At 44.6% G+C, this 21,981-nt stretch overlaps 1 protein-coding gene across 1 annotated transcript in view; it reads left to right on the top strand.

The window, feature by feature from the left end:
* Positions 1-10,091, top strand: part of CDH5 (cadherin 5) — a 29,408-nt gene extending 19,317 nt beyond the window's left edge. Inside the window, exons 5-12 of the mRNA XM_083870080.1 lie at positions 444-608; positions 995-1,182; positions 2,900-3,153; positions 3,729-3,871; positions 4,439-4,563; positions 6,074-6,182; positions 6,462-6,707; positions 7,499-10,091. Coding sequence (XP_083726206.1) covers positions 444-608; positions 995-1,182; positions 2,900-3,153; positions 3,729-3,871; positions 4,439-4,563; positions 6,074-6,182; positions 6,462-6,707; positions 7,499-7,992 — 1,724 coding nt within the window. The 3' untranslated portion in view covers positions 7,993-10,091. The remainder of the gene's footprint in view (positions 1-443; positions 609-994; positions 1,183-2,899; positions 3,154-3,728; positions 3,872-4,438; positions 4,564-6,073; positions 6,183-6,461; positions 6,708-7,498) is intronic.
* The last annotated feature ends 11,890 nt before the right edge of the window (positions 10,092-21,981 follow it).

Below are 21,981 nucleotides of genomic sequence, written 5' to 3'. Positions count from 1 at the left end.
AAAGACTGACCAGGAGCTAAGATGAGTTCATGTTTTCAGTTCAGCATAGATAATGTTCCACTGACCAAACAGAAAAAGGGAATACACAAATTCTGAATCAGCGTTCAGTAATCAATAATCATTTACTTTCCTAAACTTTCTAGCTTAAATTTTGCCCAGTTTTAAAACCAATGTCAGTATCTCTTGTAACCACACTAGTGTGCTAAAGCAAAGAATGAAAGTAAAGAAGTTAAAGATTCATTAAAAGGAATATTCTGCACAAGCCCTCCTAAATATTCCATCATGCAGAAAAGTTTCTAACATTTCTTGGAAAATACCACTGTAAAATTTCCACTTAAAGGTGAATGTGTGGAGATGAAAAAAGATAAAAATTTGTGGTCAAAATTGAAGAGATGTTGGACAAGCTGCAAAATCTAATTGTATTCATTTATATTTTTTTACAGGTGTGATTTATACAAAAGAGCCTAATTTAGACAGAGAGACCAAGTCAACATATGAGATTGTTGTTCAAGCCAAAGATGCTCCAGGTTTCTCTGGGGATTCCAGCACAGCCACAGTGATCATCACCTTGTCTGACATCAATGACAACTTCCCAGTGTTCAAACACAGTGAGTGCCACACAGCCTCTGAGCCACCCTGAAAACAAGGGCTGACACACACGAGTTTAGCTCCCAGTTCAGCACAATTCAGCTTTCCTTAAAAATGGCCAAAAGAACTTTACATGTTCAGAAGCTCTTCTGTGTTTCAGCCAGAGCCACTTTTCCTGGGCAATGAACACCTAGAACAGAAAACAAAAATCAGTATTAATTTCATCCCTTTGCTAAAGATCTTGACAATTTGGATGATTATTTACACTTTTACATGTCTTAGAGATACACAATGCTAAATACTCCATGAAATATTTTTATGTGCATCTGTCAAGTAAGAACAGTTTTAACTAAGTTGTAACTTCCACCTACATACACCTTATGCATTTTTCTCTTTTTTTTAACAGCATCATTTCACTTTAAAGTTCCTGAAAACATTTCAGTAGGAGGAGAAGTTGGCAGAGTCAAAGTAGAAGATATTGATGAACCACAGCACAGAAATACAAGATACAGCTTTATCCAAGGAGAGTTCAGGGACACCTTTGACATTGAGGCAAATCCATACACAAATGAAGGCATCATTAGGCCAAAAAAGGTACTTTTCCCCATAACAAAGATGATTATTGTGGTTTTCCACGTGTAATGAGTGATTTTTTTTGGTTTAGGACTAAAAGCAGGAAAAAATGGAAACACATGAAAGTCAATATGAAATATATTGATCCTGCACACCAGCTCTCCAAGCTCTGGGAGAAGAAGAGCTGGTGATTTCTAGTCCTTTTCAACCTCTAGACCTGAAAAACTCCAGAATTAGTGTGGAGTGCAGTGGGGCTGTGTCAGAAATTCAGGTTACACATTTTGGGCTTCTCTCAAACTTCAAGTGGTTGGATGCTTCAAAAAGGCAGTGATTTAAATGTTGAATCAACTGGCCAAGTCAAAGAATCTTTCCTTTCTGCAGCCCACATGGAACCAAAGCAGAAAATGTAAAGGAGTCCACCTGACCTCTTTTCTAAAAGTCTCTTTGCAGTTAGGCATTTGCTCCAATCTCAGCCACAGCTCCCGTACTTTCCTCAAGAGCTTCAGAGCTCTTCAGAGTCTTCAGAGCTTCCCCACTAATTTCTTATAAGTCTTTAAGACTCACCAAAGCCTTTATTAGGGTCTGTTCTTTGGTTGTTGTTTTTTTTAAATTCTCAAACCCACTTAATTTGTACCTAGGGACTGCTGCAGAGCATTGCCAAACCAAGACTTCATTGATTTCATTGACTTGCTGTTTAAAAAAAAAAGAGGAGAGAGGACTGTAAATCAGCTCCTGTAATCCTCAGATTGACAGGAATGTGTTTTTCCCTTCCAAGTGTCTCTCTGTAACTGCTAAGACTAGAAATGTCATTAAGAAGAGAAAACTTTCAGGAAAAACAGTACCAAGGATTTCAAGACTGGCAGTAAAATCCTTGGCTGTGGTCACACTGGGTGTGAGCAGCTCTCCTCCCCCTGGTGCAGCTCTTCCCCAGCTTCCCAGGAGCTGGAGAATGCTGTGCCTGCCCAGAGGAGGAGCAGTGACAGACCCCACACACAGTCCCTGAGGGATTTGGAACCTGCTCTTCCTCCAACATGCAGTGGTCAAAGTTCATCTCCCTGTTTTGCAATGTGATTTTGGCCATGCACACATCATAATTTTAAATACACAGCCATGTGAGATAAAATGTCAGCTGCTGGATGAGTCCCATCACTTCCCTTTACAATGTCTGCTCAAAGAGAAAAACAAGAGTCACCACAACTGCTGTGTGTCTGTGTTTTTAAAATCTCAGGTGGTAGAACAAAGGAAACTTTGAAAGGAGCATTTCTTACTGCCCGAGCTCCTGGCCTTCCTCCCATTGTGTGATTCCTTCTATAGTCTCAGGGAAGGGGAAAAACAGGGAAGAGGATGTCATTTATCACCAAATGCCCCAGCTGTCAGCCAGTACAGATCTGCAATCTGCCTTGAGTGCCTTCAGAACAAAAAGCTGAGCCAAGGGGAGAATCTCTTCCCCAGCCTTTGGGGAACTGGAGCTAACCAAGTTTTGGTAGTTACGGCTTTATAAAAAGAAAATTATTTTGCCAAACTACTGGATGAATCTGTTCCATACCAGAGGTGGTTTGACCCAAGCTACGATAAAGATGTTCAGCTGGGAAATGCTCTCCCCTGGGTCCAGCCAAGATGAAATTTGGTAACATTGCTAAACATGAATTAGAGCACAGATCTTAAATCTGCACAAAGAAAAGTTTGCTTAGGCATCACCAATGGAAGAATATCTGTAACTGTCTTTTTGGGTTTTTAGCCCCTGGACTTTGAAACAGTATCAGAATACAAGTTTAGCATTGAGGCCACAGACCCCACTGTGAACCTTCGGCATTTCAAACCCGGCAACCCCCGGAGCATCTCAACAGTCACCATTGAGGTCACCGACGTAGATGAGCCTCCTGTCTTCACCAAACTCCCATATGAATTTAAAGTGAGGGAAAACCACGCAGAAGTAAAAACACTTGGTTCAGTTCATGCAGAGGACCCCGACGCAGCTAAACGTAAAATCAGGTAAGACAACACCAGCTTTAGCAATTCTGTTTAAAAGTGCAGAATCTACTAATAGTGCCAAGAATTTGACAAAGAACCCAGATTTTGGTCCTATTTTTTTAGAATCTGCATGCCAAACGAAACAAAGAAAATTTGATTTAATTTTTCCAGCACTGCAGCCATGGATATATATGCTCACCAAAAACTGAACATAAATTTCATTTACCCATGTAATTACCACATGGACTTACTGATAAAGCATTTGCACATTTAGGGAAAAAATATAAACCTGGATATTTTTATATGGTTATAATTTATTGTTATATTTTTTATTGTAAGAGCTCTCTCAAACATGTGCTTAGAGAAGAAAATAGACTTCTGAAAGAGCAAAGTACAATAATCTGGAAACTCTTCCAACGGATGTATTTCACTCTCACAGCCTGCATAGTTTTAGGGCAATATTCTCAGCCTTCCTGGTAAAGATATTAATGTAATTTGTCACACAAGAACTCTCTGACCTTCCTTTGAGAAGAAATGAAGTTAAACACAGCATTATCAGCCTTGCATTGACATATCTTGTTTTAAACAAAAACCAGATATATTCAGCGTAGAGCAAGTCCTAGTGGAGACTACGTCAGGGTATCCAATAGTGGAGTTATTCAACTTCCCAAGCCTCTGGACAGAGAATTCAGCTCCTCATACAACATCACTGTGGCGGCTGTGGAGATCCTTGAAGATGGTAAGTGCCACTATTTCCCAGTTTGAAAGAAATCCAGGTACACCTTTCCAGCAGGGCTGCAGTTTATCAAAACAGAAGGCACAACCTGACAGCCTGTTCCTACTGAGCCAGGAATGAAAGGAATGCTTCTCCTTTGCATCATCATCTTCCCATTTAAACAAGTCCCCACAAATAGGTCAGACACCATTTTAGGTTTTGGCCCCTGGGTTTGCTCAGGGAGTGGGGCAGGCCAGTCCCAGCTTGGTTTGACATTTCACAATATAGAAATGGCCCATTCTGTCCACATTGCTTTAGTGCCAGAGAACGATGTTCAATCCATGGCCATGCAGTGGGAAGAATCAGGAAGCCATAAGCTACTGTCATTTTATTCCTGAAAGATCCTTGATTTAACCACTATGAAAGATTTTAGGAAAATATCTAAATCTCAGAGGAAAAGTTTAAGTTATGATGGAGCTAGAAATTCTTCAACATATGGGAGGCACAGAAGTGGGCACCAAGTGTGGGAAGGGGAGTTTAGCCAGTACTGGGGCTCCAGACTTGTCACCTGTACCCTTCCTGTCATTCCAGGCCGTCTTTCCGACAGAGAGTCACATGCCCACGTTCATGTCATAGTGGATGATGTAAATGATAATGCTCCAGAACTTGTTTCTCCTGAAGAACCCCGAGTGTGTGAAAATGCTGCCCCTGGAAAGGTGAGACAGGGAGAACTTTTCCCTGAAACCTGAATTACTGCTTGTCAGCCCAAGTGAAAGATGACTTTTAATAGTGAAAGTGAAAGATGTCTTTTAATAAAAGTGAGTCTCAGTTTTCATGCCAAAACACCTGATCATTTCACTGATTTCCAAAACATCAGTGGTCAGGAATATCTCTTAAGGATATTGCACTGTTGAAATATTGACTTTTATTTGCTTGCACACATGGGCTGCACTGCCTCTCTCTCCTCAGGCTCTCACATCTGTGTATTAACAGCTGAGCCATGAAGGACAGTCAAGCTTTGCAGAGCAAGAATCAGCAACTCAGTTCTATCACACAAATGCTTGAATGTGATACTGAGAAATACATTTCAAACTAGTAAGATAACATTGCTGCATGGAACATTATTTTGTAGTCATAGACTGCACGGATCTGCACACACAAATTGTGTTACTACCTGGCACAGTGTTGGTATTTCAGATTTACCTGTTTGGCATCCGACACAAGTGTTCAGTAAACAAATACTGTAATATTTGTTTAATTAAGACACTTTGTGTCGTGGTTTAGGAGTGGCACTCCCCAGTTTAGTACTCCCACTGAAACTGCACTCGCCACTTGCTCACCCCCTTTTCCCCCACAGCAGGAGGAAGAGAACTGGAGGCACAAAGGGGAAAGATCGTGGGCTGAGATAAGACCAATTTACTGCAAACACCAATGAGATAAGAAAATGAACTGTAATAGCAACAATTTAAATAAATATATATAGAGAGAGAAAAAAAAATAGAGTGCAGAGCAGCCACACCACCCAAAGCATTCCCTGTGGCTCAGCACTAACATTATCCCACCACTCCATCCACCACACCTGCTCAAATGAAGGAACCCCTTCCCCAGGAAGAGAGTCCCTTTCCTCTCCCACAAAATGACATGGTGGTCAAGAATAACCACTGTGCCCCCTCCCAGCTACTGAAAAAAAAAAAAAATTAACTCTTCCCTGGCTGGAACCAGGACACTGTCATTACCTGGACTTTCTGATAGAACATGCAAGGCAATAATTTCACCTTTAGTTTAATTTTTAAAATATCTTTGGGACATACTCAGACACATTTTTTGTATTTTATACATCTAATGTACATCAGGTTGAAGATTTCAAAACTCAAGCATGTCCTTCAGGCATAGCAGTCTCAATGGCATTCCAAGAATGACAGTCACACCTCAGAGTAGGCTGAGGACTTTAGAAGACACCATCTCAGACATTTCAACAAGCCATATGTCTAAAAACGGGGCTTTTTTGGTGCTTTCATTACACAAAATTTTAAGAGACAAAACTGGTCTTTTTGAAGTCCCACAAAGAAATTACTTGCCTGAAAGAACTTGAAGAGGAGTATCCTGTGATGTCTGTGTCCTTGCTTTTACTGGAGGACACCTTTTACACAGCCCAGCTCAAATACTCCATGTTTTATCACTGGAGGCAATGTACACTGAAAACTGTGACCTCTTCCATCCTTGTAGGTGATCGTCAGGATTTCAGCTGTTGACAAGGATGAAACATCACCCAGAGGTTTCTTCAGATACTCACTGGCCACAGAAGACAGCAACTTCTCCCTGATAGAGAACTATGGTAGTGTATCCCAGCACTGCCCTTCCTCAGCTCCCTACAGGGGGACTTGAGGAAAAAAAAATCTGTAGCACTGATCTATGGTTGATCTAGCTGAGCTAAGTAATTCTTTATTGTTAAAGGCTTAACATACTGAAAAAAAAAGTATGTTTAATGGAACCAAAGTTTCACTGTGTTCCTGAAAGGCTGGCAGTGTCTAAGACCAAGAGGCCCTAGCACTGGTAATCTGTGGGGACAGTCTGGTAGAGATTATCACTAATGGGGTGTTGTTACTCCTTCCAGACAACACTGCTAACATCACTGTCAGATACGGACAGTTCAACCGGGAACTGGCCAAGTTCCATTACCTGCCTGTCCTCATCTCAGACAACGGCGACCCCGACCTCACCAGCACAAACACTCTGGTCATCAGTGTCTGCAAGTGCAATGAGAAAGGAGACTTCACCTTCTGTGAGGAGAGAGCAAAGCAGGTTGGCGTCAGCATACAGGCACTGGTGGCAATTTTTATCTGCATCTTCACAATCATTGGTGAGTATCAGACTTTTGGAATGTTCTCTGGACTACAGTGTGAGGATTGTTTTGCTCTTCCTTTAGCTGCGATCTACAAAAGCTTTGTGGCTATGAAATGGTCACAAAGCCAGAAATGCTGTACCAATTTAATTCATCTCACGTGCTCTTCCTCTCTGGCCTGTTAGAACAGCTTCAGCTGCAAAGCTGCTCACTCCTCTGGACACGCGGAGTCACTGGAGAGGCTATTGCACACATGTATAGTATACTTCATTTATTGGTACCAGCCTCATACACAGCTATAAGACAGGAAATTTGGGCTGGGGCAATAACAACAGGACTCCTGGTTCCTATGGCAGAACTAGTCTGGAAACCCTTTAAGCAGTACAGTGAACATAAGTACATTTGTAACAAATCAGCAGACCAGTACCTGTTGGCTGCATTTGGAATCTATCAGAGAAGGCTGAATACTTTTTTCTTTCCTGAGAACTGGCCTGCTTCGCAAGTACCACATAAGTAGCATCTGATGCCAGTTCAAGGCAATAGTTGATTCAATGACCTTGAGACACCATGCATTTGTACTTGTGATTCCAGCTCAAGAGTCAGCTGGACAATCCCTGTCCAGACTGAACTCCCTCAACTAATCCTACAGTTAAATAGAAATCTTAACTATTTTGTAATAAATATATGTTAAAAAAATGCTCCAGAAAAAAAACCCAAAACACTTCAGACTATGTTACGTATCTTAAATGCAATCTGTTTTAGGGTCTTACTTCTCTATTTACATGTGCTCATCTAAGTTTCCTTTGCAGTGATTGTGTTGCTGATTCTGCTGAGAAAGAGGCACAAGAAGGATCTGAGTGGGCTGGGGAGGAACGTGGCAGAGATCCATGAGCAGCTGGTCACCTATGACGAGGAGGGAGGGGGTGAGATGGACACCACCAGCTACGACGTGTCCGTGCTCAACTCCGTCCGCAAGAATGGCCTCAAGGCAGAAGCTGCTCCCTGTCCATATGCACAGGTCCAGAAACCTCCCGGGAACATCACCCCTGGAGCTGGGGGGATGGAGATGATGATTGAGGTGAAGAAGGATGAGGCTGACAATGACAGAGATTTGCTGCCCTACGACACCCTGCACATCTACGGCTATGAAGGCGCCGAGTCCATCGCGGAATCCCTCAGCTCTCTGGGCTCAGGCTCCTCAGACTCAGACATTGATTATGACTTTCTCAATGACTGGGGGCCCAGGTTCAAGATGTTAGCTGAGCTGTATGGATCAGAACCTAGTGAAGATTTTGTGTATTAAGCTCAAACTAGCTGTGAATTTTCCCCCTCCCGCTACAGATAGACTGCAAGTGGCCAAAGAGAAACTCACAGCTCTTCTCTCAAGCTGTAGTAGGATTTCAAACAGGCATAGAAAAAAACTGCAGTGGGGTTAAAAAGACACACAGAGATCACCTATATTAACTTCCCCCAGCACCACTGTCCTTGCTAACATTCATTTTTTCCCCAAAATACCTGTTCACTGGCCTGCTCAAGTCTTCCAGGACACACCTCCTCTCCCCATCATCCCCACTTCCCCTGGTTTTGTCCCCAGTTTCTCCTTCATTCCTATCCTATTGTGCTCTTTCCATCCCCATGGATCCAAGGTCACCCTCTACTGGGAGACAGAGGTTCAGTGGCATTGGGAAGGAATGTTTAACCCCCCTGGGTCTCCAGCTGGCTGCTTTGCCTGCCCTCTTGCAACATCTTTATTGATATTCCACACTTATGCTTACCCAGTAGAGGAGAGGAGGAACATATGGTCTATCACTTAGTATTAGAAATTATCCCATCACTTTCAAAAAGAAGCATTATTTTTTTCCTTCTTTCCATTCTATTAATTATTTTTGCTTTATAGCCTTCTACTACATCTATGAGTTACTCAAGATAAAATTAGACAGGATTTCTTGACACACAATCTTGTTTCATCTGTCATTTTTAACAGCCTGATGACAATTTCAGGCACATTTCTGACATGCTAGAATTTGCTCCAGCTAGCAGCAAAATCGTTTTTTTTCTCTCTGTAAATAGGATCTCAGTGTTACTCAATGGAACATATCCTGCAGGGCAGGAAATATGGAGATCAGGGGAATATTAAGACTCCAACACTGAAAATCTCTCTAGATGGAAACATAGGTCTCTCTAGATTCCAAAAGAGGTTGAATAGGAGGTTTATTCAGCATTATTAAAGCAACAGCATTTTTTCAGGGACAAAAAAAATAAAGGGCCTCATTACTGTGAAACTGTTGTGCTTTTTTTTCTAAGCAGGTACTGTAAAAGGAGTATTTTCCACCTAGGAAAATATTGCAGACTCCCAAACCAGAAGGCTACACACACAGCCGCATAAAAGCACCACAAATGTAAGGCAAGTTTGGAGCTGCAGCCACCACATCCCTGGAAAGGGATTGTGTTCAGTTTCCCACCTGGTGAAGAGCCACAGAATGACCAGAATGAAACTTCCCACATTGGAAGTGATCCAGCCAAATACATTTTGGAAAAAGGGGGTCCCTTAGGACCATGGCCTGTCTCTGGCTTCCAGTAGTGCAGAGTCCTGTTGCCTCCAACAGGAACAGAATCCTGCTACACAGATCCTCCACTGTGCAGGCTCTGTGCTGGAGTTGTATCTATTAGTTTAGTTGATTTGATTATTTAAATCTGGTAGCTAACCAAATAATACTAATTTTTTTTCCTTAAGCCAGTATGGTGGAACCTCGCATATTTGCTTTTTATTTGTTCACATCATCTCTAATTCACACTCCCTTCCCCCAGAATGTTTTCTTGGCAGGAAATAGCAATGCACAATAATGCTCCTCACTGCTGTAAAAAGTTGTCCAATGCAATACTTGGCTGGACACTAATGCAACATCAACAACATACTCACTCAAATTTTCAAATATGAAGTAAAGGAAAACTGAGGAGAATTCTGTCCTTTGGTCAAATCAGCTTTGGATCCCATCCTTTGTTTTTAAAAAGTACATTTTGGGGTGACAGCCTTGGTTTTATTTTGAATGGGTTCATTCTCTTTTGCTTCATCCAGCTAGCAGTATGTGCCACAGGGGTTCCACATGTTTGTGTATTATAAAGAATGCTAACTAATAATACTTACAGTTTAAGGATTTTGTCAGTACCTGTGGTATTGGCTATCAGCAGGTAAAGATAGTTATGAAATTATGTAGTGCAGTAAATCAAGTACTTTGGTAGGTATCAGCCAGATTTTATTACCTGGAATTGCTGTTTTTAAGCCTGATTTTTTAAAAGTTATTTTAAGGAACACTGTATCCATTTCCAATGTATATGATGTTTGCACTGGACAGTTTCTTTTTATATTCCTGTACTGTATTATGTTGTTTTTTACTATATAAAAGCCAATCTCAAGTTTGGATTTTCTGTGCATTAATGAGTTCCACTCAGAAGACAATACCAGGCTTTGTGCCACAGTGACCTCAAACCATAAAAACACTCGAAGTGAACCCAGCCTAGACAACAACTCACCAAAGAACTTTCTGTGAAAGCAGTTTTCTCCCTCTCCCTGCACAGCTGTTGGTAGAGAGCAGCTCCAGCAGTGCAGCTGGGAAAGTTGGACCCTGTGGGGTCTCTGCCAATGCTGCAGGACCCATTCCATGGCCCAGCAGATGTCTGGGACTCCAGCAGCCAGGCAGCAGGGTGACTCTGAACAACCCCTGAGCTTCTGCCCTGTTTTGCTGCCTCTCAGATGGGGAAGAGAGTCCCAGCTGTGGCTCAGCACAGCCCCAGAGCAGGAGAGCCCCAGGAGCAGGATCCAGACCAACCCCATGCCCAGCCCAGCCCTGCCCCTCCCTGTCCTGGTCCCAGAATGACAGCAGGGTCATTCTGGGCTACAGAACCCTGCACCTGCCTCAGGACTCACATAACAAAACACATCAGTGCCACAAAATAAAATCACTCCTAAACTTGCAGATTTAGGCAGCACAGCTCCTCACCTTCTCTTTTTGATACTGCTAATGACTACCCCAATATATTCCCAAGATCATTTTAGCACTTTAAAAAAATCACATCCATTTTCCCCAGATATGGCACTTATAATTTACAAAGCCTGGGATAAAGCAAAAAAGTTCAATTCCTTCACTCCTAATTGCCATGAGCAAACGCCAGATCAAATACACTTTAGCACAAGTTGTATTAAAAACACAATAGATGTGCTAATTATGTTATAATGAAATGCATTTCTCCATAGAAAGAATTTGATTAAACAGCTACTTCAACTTGTGGGAGAGAACCTCACAAAGGTTTTCATTATTCATTTAATTAATATGCACTTTAATCTCTTATCTCTAAAAATATATCATAAATTATTATTTTATTACGTTCAGATCCAGAAGTTCATGCCATTTAATAAAGGGTTTGTTACTCCCATCCCATTAGAACTTTTTTATGAAGCAATGGCTTGTGATGAGAATCCTTGATATGTATCAAAGCAACAATGAAAAGCTGTTTGAATGTGAACACCTGACACACAATGGCACATCCCAGGTAGGGCAGGTGAGCTAAAGTCCCCTTATCAAGGCAAATCTACACCAGTCAGTGAAATAAAAAACAATTCTATGATTTATTATCCTGTTGTAGTCCAGGGCTACTGCAACAGCAAACCCAGTGAAAACAGAAGGATTGGTTATGAAAGGAAAATCAAATAATCATTTCTGAGCTCTTGTTCTTCAAGAAGTGCATTCTTTCCTTTCCTCCTTTCAGCAACAAGGGCTTGGAACAGCCCTAGGAGGGCCCAGCCAGCCTGGCGGTGACACCTGCCCTCCACAGCTATTGTCAGCCTGCTACGACTGACTGCAGGGGAAAGCCTGCAACTGGTTTTCAGAGCTCAGAGTTCAGGGTAAAGATCCATCTCTATACATTTATTTTACATCTTTTCACTCTCAAGTATATGTCACATGCAGAGCAAATGCTCTGGTGACAGTAAATATGATTACATACACTCTTATTTGGCTAGAAATAATAGTTAGACTTATTTTCATTATTATATTTCAGGTGGGGTTAGGACAAAAATAAATAATCACCATCTTTTCTGACCTATTCTCCCCACCACCACTCCCCTTTTTTTTTTTTTTTTTTAATAATGTTTCAAGTTTGAGAGAGCAAGAAATAAAACTGTTGGCTTTATTTCACAAACTTTCCGGAATGAAAGACATCACCAAGATGATATCTTTCCCATTGAAATCTTCCCATTTCACAATCTCAGTGTACAATAAATGATCATTTCCTACCAGGAAATGAATAAGAGTCTGATCAGAACACAAAGGGAGATGTAGGCTGAATCTTGTCATCAGAAAAAAAATGACAGAAAACAAAACAGCAGACACTTTTCCAGGCTGCATCAGAAAAAAGGGAAAGAAAACAATACCTGAAAAATACTTTTATCAACGATAAATATGCATCGATCTTTGCTGACTTCTCTCACTTTCCTGACTTTGTTCCCGCCTGACCTAAAGTAAAAGGGAAAAACAGCATTTCCTTCCACTTATCCTCAGTGAGGTGCTGTCCCACCTGCTTCCTCTCAAGATTCTCTTATTCATCCAGTTAACCCCTTCATCAATGCCACAATCAGTCAGAAGTCTCTGCATCTCTCAAATTCCTTATAGAAAAAGAACCTCTGGGTGAAGTCACCAGAACAAAGCAGGACAGAGCTCCCCAGGCAAACACAACCCCGGTAAGGTATGCCAAAAAAGTCAGAAACAGTTGGGTTGCAAATGGTCCCAGGAGCTCTTGTGGCAGCCTCAGGAGCCCAAAGCCCGGCCTGCAGTGCTCCTCCAAACCAGACCATTCCCAAATGGCAGCCCCAGGTCCCCCCCTGCTCTGCCCACACATATGGAGCTCAGGGTCAGCATGTGGCTCCACAAACTGCTCTGAACCGGGGCACCGCAGAGAGCCTGAACCGCGATTCCCAGCTCCAGCATCCAAAAATGGCTTTTCTAAACAGCTGCCCAGGTTTCCCTCTTCCTCGGAAAAGAGCAAACCTGAAGAACCTAAAATTGCCAAAGACCTGAGCTGCACTTGGTGTGTCCCACAGCACCGATGTCTGGAATGCAGGCTTGTGCCCTGGCACTTCAGGGGACTTGAGCCTTGTCCCTGCTCTCAGCACCGGGACACTGCCCTCCGTCCCTGCTCCTGGAACACTGATCTTTATCCTGTGATCCTGACCTCCTCAGGACACTGTCCTCTACCCCATGTCCCAGAGTCAGGACACTGCCCTCGGGCCCGGACACTGCTCTTTATCCTGTATCTCTGCTCCTGGGACACTGCCCTGTATTCTTTATCCCTGGTCCCGGGACACTTCCCTTTATCCCTCTATCCCTTTATCCCGACACAATTCGCGGCCCCGCCGCAGCAGCGCGGGCTGCAATGACCGCTGATGGCCGCCAGGTGGTGCCCGACAGCAGCGCTGGGCACAGCCGCGCCCGGCGCTTCCCGCTGGATCCCTCATTGATCCCTCAGGATCCCTCATGGATCCCCGCTGCATTCCCGCCGTATCCCTGCTGGATCCTTCATGGATCCCTCATGGATCCCTCATGGATCCTTCATTGATCCCCGCTGCATTCCCGCTGTATCCCCAGTGGATCCCTCATGGACCCCTCATGGATCCCCACTGGATCCCTCGTGGTTCTTCACTGGACGCTTGCTGCATTCCCAGCCTGCGTGCTAGATGCCCACTCTGCTTCCCTGTGTGTCACCTCACACCAACCATGGTCAGTGAATTTAATAATGCCCCGAAGCTCATACCATCCATTTCATGCTTTAACGCTGACTCTGCAGAAATTCTCCGACGTTTGTAGAAGCCAGGGAGGCTGCAAGTCTTGGATTTCTGAAGGAAAAGGCAGTGATTGGTTCAGGCAGCAGTTCCGAAGGGCACAAAGGGCAAGGGAAAGGCTCTGGGGAGAGGATGCAATCTCCAGATGTTTCCTTTAATCAAACCTCGGTCCAGACCATCCTCCCTGGGCACATTTCCTGTTTGCCAGAAGGAGTCAGTACGAAATCCTGCTACTCTGTCACACCACACTGCAATCTAGTTTTGGTGATGAAGATGTCCAACCCTAGTTCTCTAGAATATTCTCTTTCCAAACCAATCTACAACTACTAAATGAGATTTTCTTAAGCAACATCAAATAATTTTTATCTCCAGTGACTCCTGGTTCACCTTGAAGGAGAACATTTGTTTACAAGCACACACCTTATCCACTAGTTATAATTTGTTAATTATTTCTATGTTATAACTGATAAAAATGAAATTTAAAATGTTTATCCTATAATGTAACAGTGAAAAGCCACATCCGTGGCACCTTTCCTCCCAGACCACCTTAAAAACAAAAGGAACCCGTTCCCTTCAAAGACGCCCGCACCGCGCCCCCCCACCCCAGGTCGGAGACGGGGCGAGAGAGCCGCAGCGGAGCCACCCACCTCAACGGGGCTCCAGCCGCAAAGCAGTCGGCCGTCTGGTACAGGGAAATCCCGACCCCCGCAGCCGCCGCCGCCGGAGCAGAAAAGAGAGAAACCGCCCGCCCTCCCCGGTTCAGCGCGGAGAAAAGCCCCGTCCACCCGCAGCCGCGGAGCAGCCCCTCCCCAGCCCCAGCCGTTCCCCGTGCCGGAGCCGAAAAGAGCCCCGGCCGCCCGCAGCTGCCATGCTGCCCGCCCCGGGCCGCCGCAGCTGCCCCGTTTCAAAAGAAAGAAACCCACGCCTGCCACGTTCCACCTCCCACCGCACAAGCCCCGGCCCAAACCCCCGCAAACAGTGCCGCTGCTGTGAAGCAGCGTGAGACCAAAACGCCATTGCTGCGGCAAAACTGCCACGCGGCCGCAAAAGCTCCAACCGCCCGCCCCGGCTGATCCCACATGCAAATTAAGGACTCCAAGAGCGTCTCGGGATGAAGTTTAACATCAAAAAACCCTTATCAAATAAAAACCAAGTAAAATTAAAACGGATAAGAACTAATGCTCAGCCGTGTAGACCCTAAAGAATCAGAAGAGCTAATTTCTCCGGTTTTGCTTACTAGCCGTAAGTTAAAAAGACCAAACCAGAGATGAGATCGCAGGAGAAAACAAAGAATTGTCAGGACTCTGGGATTGCTCCCAGCGAGGGTCAGTCCTCCAACTCTGTTGAATTGCCTGCAGCAGAGCTGAAAAGGACCCTCCTCCTCTACGGCGACCACGGGCAGCCAAAAACCCCTCGAGCAAATATTGAAAGTGCTGATTAATAAAGGCGTTTATGGAGATTAATATTTTCTCCGCCCATTTTTATTCATAACAATAACCATGCAGCAAAACTTTCCCAGGTAGCCACAGAAACAAACCAGTAACAAAAATTTACCAGGAGCCTTTCAGTGATCACCTAAAAGTTGGAAGTATTCACAGAAATCCTGTCACACAATTACAGATTAATAACTACCTGCAAGTCAAAGACTCCTTGCAAGTGGATGCAGTTCAGCAATTTAATCAGCCTCCATCCTGTCTCCTTCCCCTCCTCTGGACAGATTACTGCAACCTTGCTCATCCAGCAGCTCTGTGGAGAGAGTACAGTGGGAGAGGCAGGCTCTGCCTTTGGGATCCAGATCTACCTGCAGATCATCAGGAGGAACTCACAGAATGACAGAATGTGCATGTTGGAAGACCATCAAGTCCAACCCAGCCCTAACACCTCAACTAAACCATGGCATCAAGTGCCACACCCAGTCTTTTCTTAAACACATCCAGGGATGGTGACTCCACTACCTCCCCAGGCAGACTATTCCAGTATTTAATCACTCTTTCAGTGAAAAATTTCCTCCTAATATTGTTGTGGTTTGAAAGCAAAACAAGTGAGAGGCTCCAAGTCAGATATATAATTTAATAAGAAGAAAGGTAAAAAGGTAAAAACAAAATAAAATAAATACAATAACACAAAGGATCACTGACAAGGTCAGAATACAACCTGAGCAGGATGGTGGAAGCAGTCCAAGTGAAGTGCTCTTCCTGAAGCAGTGATCCTGTAGAAGGTCTGGGAGCTCTGGTCCTCTGAGAATCCAGTGGGTAAGTGCTACTTGCACTGTCCCACATACCAGCTTATATCCAGGTGAGAATGCTTGGCTCCTCCCCCTGGGCAGAGCATCTCACAATAGCATGAGAAGTGTGAAATGGGTCCTTGATGGCCCATTAACAGAGATAACCCCTGGAGGGAGTTACCTCTGAGTCATGGGCCATTAGCAGAAGACACCCCCAAAAGTCATTAGTAGAAGAGACCCCAAAGGCGTTAATGGGCCATTAGCAGAAGACACACCAAAGGCCATTAGCAGAAGAGGCAGGGGGCTTGGGAAAACACTAGCCCACCTGGTTTCAACAGTTCATGAAGATGGTGATAGAATAAATACTTTGTGTACATCCTACACTGCAACCCAGGACAAATATCCAACCTATATTTCCCTTGATGCAGCCTAAGACTGTGCCCTCTCGTTCTGTCAGTTGCTGCCAGGAGAAAGAGACCAATCACACCTGACTACAGCCACCTTTCAGGGAGTTGTAGAGAGTGATAAGGTCACCTCTGAGTCTCCTTTTCTCCAGGATAAACGACCCCAGCTCCCTCAGTCATTCCTCATATGGCTTGTTTTCCAAGCCCCTCACCAGCTTTGTTGTCTCCTCTGGACACGCTCAAGCATCTCAATGTCCTTCCTGAACTGAGGGCCCAGAACTGGACACAGCACTCAATGTCCTTCCTAAACTGAGGGCCCAGAACTGGACACAGCACTTGAGGTGTTCTCACCAGTGCTGAGTACAGGGGAAGAATCACTGCCCTGCTCCTGCTGGCCACACCATTCCTGATCCAGACCACTGGCCTTCATGGCCACCTGGGCACACTGCTGGCTCATGTCCAGCTGCTGTCACCAGCCCCCCCAGGTTCCTTTCCTCCTGAGCACTGTCCAGTCACTCTATCCCCAGCCTATAATGCTGTAGGGGGTAATTGTGGCCAAAATGCAGCACTTGGCACTTGGACTTACTAAACTTCATGTTATTGGACTCTGCCCATCCATCCAACCATTCCAGGTTTCTCTGCAGAGCCCTCCTACCTTCCAACAGTCAACGCACACTCCCAGCTTGGTGTCATCTGCAGATTTACTAATGAAAGATTCAATACCCTCATCCATATCATCAATGAAAATATTGAACAGAATTAGCCCCATCACAGACCCCTGAGGAACACCACTGGTGACTGTCCCCAGCTGGATGCAGCACCATTCCCCACCACTCTCTGGGCCATCCAGCCAGTGCATCTAACCCAGCAAAGAGTGCTCCTGTCCAAGCCCCAGACTGCCAGCTTTTCCAGGAGTGTGCTGTGGGAGACAGTGTCAAAGGCCTTGCTGAAGTCCAAATAGACAACATCCACAGCCCTTTCTGCATCCACCAGGCAGACCACCTGGTAATAAAAGGACATCAGTTTGGTCAAACATGACCTACCCCTCCTAAACCTGTGCTGGCTGGGCCTGAGACACTGGCATCCTGTAAATTCTGTGTGATGACACTCAGTATAAACTGTTCCATTATCTTGCCAGGTACTGAGATCAGACTGACTGGTCTATAACTCCACCTGGTCATCCACAAAGAATAACAGCAAACACCCAGGTAAGCTTAAGGTCTGTTTATGACATTTCACTGGGCTGAGGTAATGACAAAGGTTACAAATTGAGTAATTGTGTACTCTGACAATCTGTCTCAAACAGCCCTGGACAGCAAGCAGGATGAGAAGGGAGGAGGAAAGAGAAACAGCAGCAGGTGAATTTGGAGATCAAAAACAGGAGAGGGGAAAAAATGTTATTTCTCCCTCTGATCCAAAAAGTTCTGCTATACAGAAGCAGCAAATTCTCTGTGAGCAGAGCCAGCCTGGAGGGACACAGCTCCCCCATTGCTCACCTCAGCATAGCTGAGCCACCCCAGCCTGCTCAGCTCACATCTCTGCTGCCCCACACGTCCCATCCTGCCTCCACGAGTGTCCAGGACCTGTTACCAGCACCTGACCAGGTGCCACCCTGCCAGGCCTCCTCTCCAGGGGAACAGCAGTGAGAGTCTCCCCCCAGAGCTGCTGTCCTGGCACAGGGACAGCACAGGTGACACCTCCAGCCTGGCCACAGGTCCTGCCCCTGGCAGGCAGCCTGGCCTTGCTCCAAGGGCACCAAGGGCAAGTTCTCTGCACACACTCCATGCAGCTGGGATTTGCCATGCCTTGGAGCACAACCTTCCTGGCTGAGGAATTCCTGCTGGAGCAAGAGGGAGGGTGGATGGATAATGAGGGATGATGTGAGTGTGTAACACAGCTGGGGCGGACAAGAGGGTCTCCCCTGTATCACCCAGCTGGGTAAGAGCCATCCACAATGATGCTGAAACTTCCCAAATGTCACTGCTGGCTGCTCCATTCTGGGGGTGGGTGAGCTCCCACTCTTGCAGTGTTTTGCCATTGCAGACATAGGGCAGACACAAGCAGGGCCCTGCTCTCCATGGATTTCTGAGTCTGGGAATGAGGTGAGCTCTGCAATTGCAGCCAGGTGAGGATCTCCAGAACAGCCAGGACAAGGCTCAGATGGTCATGGCCAGTGCTGCTGTCTCCTAGAACTAAACAGCAGCTGCCAGCACAAGCAGAAGGCCAGACCAGCAGGGATCCCCCACAAAACTCAACTGTGTGAAAGAGCTGGCACCAAGGAATACACCTTGAAAGCCAAGGGATAGACACTGGGCAGTCAGAAAGGCCAGGCAGCATGCTGGTAAAAAATCATTTGTCACTCTGTTTACTTGGCAGTGCCCACTTTTCACCAGCCTGAGAAATCACCTCTTGAGGAGCCTCAGATCTGCCTCTCAGGGCCTGCCTGGATCTGGCAAAACTGCTGGTCAAGCCAGGCAGAGAAATCACTAGGAGGAAGAGCAAAGCATTAAACCCTTCATGAAGGGCCATAAAAGAACAGCCAGCACCCTCTTCTTCCTTTACTATAAGAGCTTTGAGTGAGCTGGAAAAATCAGTGATTCTCTTCAATCCTGGCAAAACAATCTCCACAATTAATTCCTTCCTACAAATAGGTGATTAAGCATTAACCCTAACCAGAGCTGGGCTTCTTGGATTTCATCACCACTTCAGGATTTTTGTGCACACTGATACAGGCACTGGGTGAGCAGACAAGGCCACCTGTGGGCAGGGCTGTGCGTGACCCCTCTGCTGTCACATCAGTCACACCTGAGGGAAGTGGAAGCACCACATAGCCTTTCACGAGAGGGGGATCTGGCAAAACATTAAATGGTGACCAAACTGACTATGGCAAGCTGGCTGCCTTTGGTATTTTGGGAGGAAATTAGGACCTATAAACACCATGCACTAATAAAGCCTGTTTGCAAGGGCAGAATTCCAGGCTCATACCCTTGCTGTGACACAGACTTCCTTTCCGTCTCAGGTATGTCACATAGGCCAAGTTTTGCTTTTTCACCTCAAGTGTTCAAAGTGGGAATCCCTTCTGAAAGGTCCTCTTTAGTCCAGCTGCCCAAATCACCCTTTTTTAAACCACAACAAATAATCAATATCCACCTGTTTTTCTCGTATAACTAAGATTATATATATATATATTTTTTTTTTTTTTTAATTTCTACCCACTTGTAATGTTTTTAACCACCAGGTTCAGAGGCCTTCCATGATTTTCCTGCCCTCCTCTGAGCACTGCACAATTACTTCATCCTGCAGAAGTAAGTCTCTTAGTGAACTCAAATATGAGTTGGCTATACTGGTGTTTAGCTGCCCATTTTCCCACACAGGACAATCTGCAGAGTCCACATGGCCATGGGCCTCTGGAATAAATATAAATATATAGACAAATAACTCTACACAGCTCTGATCTGAACAAGGCTCCACCACTAGGAGAGCACAGTTTCACATCATGACGTTTGGTCAAATGTTAAATCACAGCACAGCACATTTCATGCACCAAATGAAGATTTGAAAGCTGAGTTATAGGGCCCTGAAGATGGGTTAGGCCCAGAAATGCAGGTGGAAGCTGAATTACAGAGATCCTGCTGTATGCAGCTCTGCTGGGCAAGATATTCCAGTCCTTCCAAGAATGCTTTGCTGCAATGGGAACCGCCTGAGCTCCAGTAGCAGGTTTGCAACATAGAGAACATTACAGCAGCTGATCTTATTCCTTACAATAAACTCATTTTAAAATATTTTTTCTGTTGATCCACCTATCACTTGCTCTTATCTCTAGAGTGCACAATTGCCTTTTTTCTGCCATTTTCAGTTAGTTGTGATTTTCAGATTCAGCTTGGAGGAGCTTCATTCAATATAAATAAGGGTATTTTTTTTCACATATTTCATTTATTTGAAAAAACTGAAGGTTTCCCACCGAATGCTGTGCATGTGAATGCACTGCACCCAGGAAAATCTTCTCTTGCTAAGTAACAAAAAGCTGCAACACTTACTCTACCACAGAGTCTGAGAAAACCAAATTCTCACCAGATATTTCCACAGAAGCCGCCAAAGGAAGGAATAAGACAGAATGAGTGGGGGGTATCAAGAGAAGCACATTTCCCAGCTGTGACATCTGCCACTTGAAAGCCAAAAAAGAATGAGAGTCCTCTCTTCTGAGAACACAGTTTGGGCTTGCTCAGCTTTCAGTTTGTTACCCTTCATCCCACCTTCCCAAACTGGGAACTGTTCCCTCCACACAGGCCCCCAGCACCTTTCTCCTCCCTCACGCCCCCACCTTTTCCCAACAGGAGCCCAAGCCCCTCTTCTTGTTGCACTCCACCCAACCCAATCATTAGGTTCTTATCTGAATTAATTAAATCTGCTTTGTTTTTCTACATTCTACAGAAAGAGACACTCCCTACAGCTGAAAAGTGGCAGCAGAGCCTCAGGGAAACCCAGCCCTCTTTGGTCACATCAGATCCCCAAAGCCAGTGACAGCAGCACCTCATCAGAGCCTCCCAGCACAGATCTGACCTGCAGAGAGCACATCTTTTCAGTGTCCATCAGCTTAAACATTCCAATGGACTCATCTTCAAAGGCAAGGCATGGTCTAAGCCAATTTGTATACAAACCTTCTCATCAACTGTCTGCATTTATCTTCAGCCTCTAATGTCATGTCTCAGTATTAAGGCCCTTTGTTTAATCCCATCTCTAGTTACAGCTGGTCTTGGATTCTGATTTTTCTTACAAGTAATCCTGTTTTTCACTTAACAGCCTAGTGCTCTGTCAAAAATAATAATTAAAAATTTTTTTTAAAAAAAGGTAGATTATCTGCTCAATTAGTTGTTTATTTTTTAATAAAACATTCCAAACATAAGTAATGATTGTGGGGCTATATGCTGTATATATTTATATATATGTAAGGACTAAGTAAGGTCATATCACTTGAATTTTTCTTAACTTAGCAAAATACAGTGAAAATACATTGTTCATATATCATGTTGTCCTCTGTCTTCATAGACCTTCTTTTTCATTAGCAATTAATTCCACTCAATGGCAGAAAGATAATTTTCATAAACTGATCACTTCTATGAGGATTTCTGAGTGAATTGATGGAGATTAGCTGTCTTTATGTAATAAAACCTGAAAAATTAAATGTCAGACAGAAAGGTGTACTTTTCCTGTGCCTTGTGTAAGCTGCTAAAACTATGTGCAATCCCACATAACAATGCCTGGTCTCCCTCTCTCTGAAGTCCATTTCAAGCCTCCCAGGGAAGCACCATGCAATTCCCAAATCCAAGTTCATGACCAGAGCCCCTTGAGCGTGGGTAGACTCTGTAAATAGATCTCTCCACAGCAGCACTAATCTCTTTCCAGCAATAATTTCCCCTTCTTTACTCCCAATCCCTACAGGGCTCTGTCTGCACCATTTAAATGCAGCCAAATTTTGGGCTCCAGCAAGGGTAAGATCCACACCCAGCCCCTCATGTAGGGCAACTAAAGGGAAAAGAAAGGAAGAACATGTACAGAAAGCTCTAAGTGGGTGGGACATGTTTTCATTTTGCTGTCAGTTCACATTGTCAGACACAAAGTGATTTTGAAAGCAATAGAAAAACAGTGTAATAACAGCATCCTCAGCATGGCTCCCAAATCCATTCCTGGCAGCCCCACAGGTTCTGCACATTGATCATTGCAGCCAAAGCTGCACTTAGCTCCAGACTAAACACCATCAGGAGGCAGGATGGTAAATAATGCATTTCCCCGGCGCTTTGGACTGAGTATGTGATCATTTCATACCCTGAGAAA

The sequence above is a fragment of the Zosterops lateralis genome, assembly GCF_965231275.1.
Source record: "Zosterops lateralis genome assembly, chromosome: 12".
NCBI classification, from domain to species: domain Eukaryota; kingdom Metazoa; phylum Chordata; class Aves; order Passeriformes; family Zosteropidae; genus Zosterops; species Zosterops lateralis.
The sequence above is the reverse complement of the archived record's forward strand: the minus strand, read 5'-3'. Positions and strand labels throughout refer to the sequence as shown.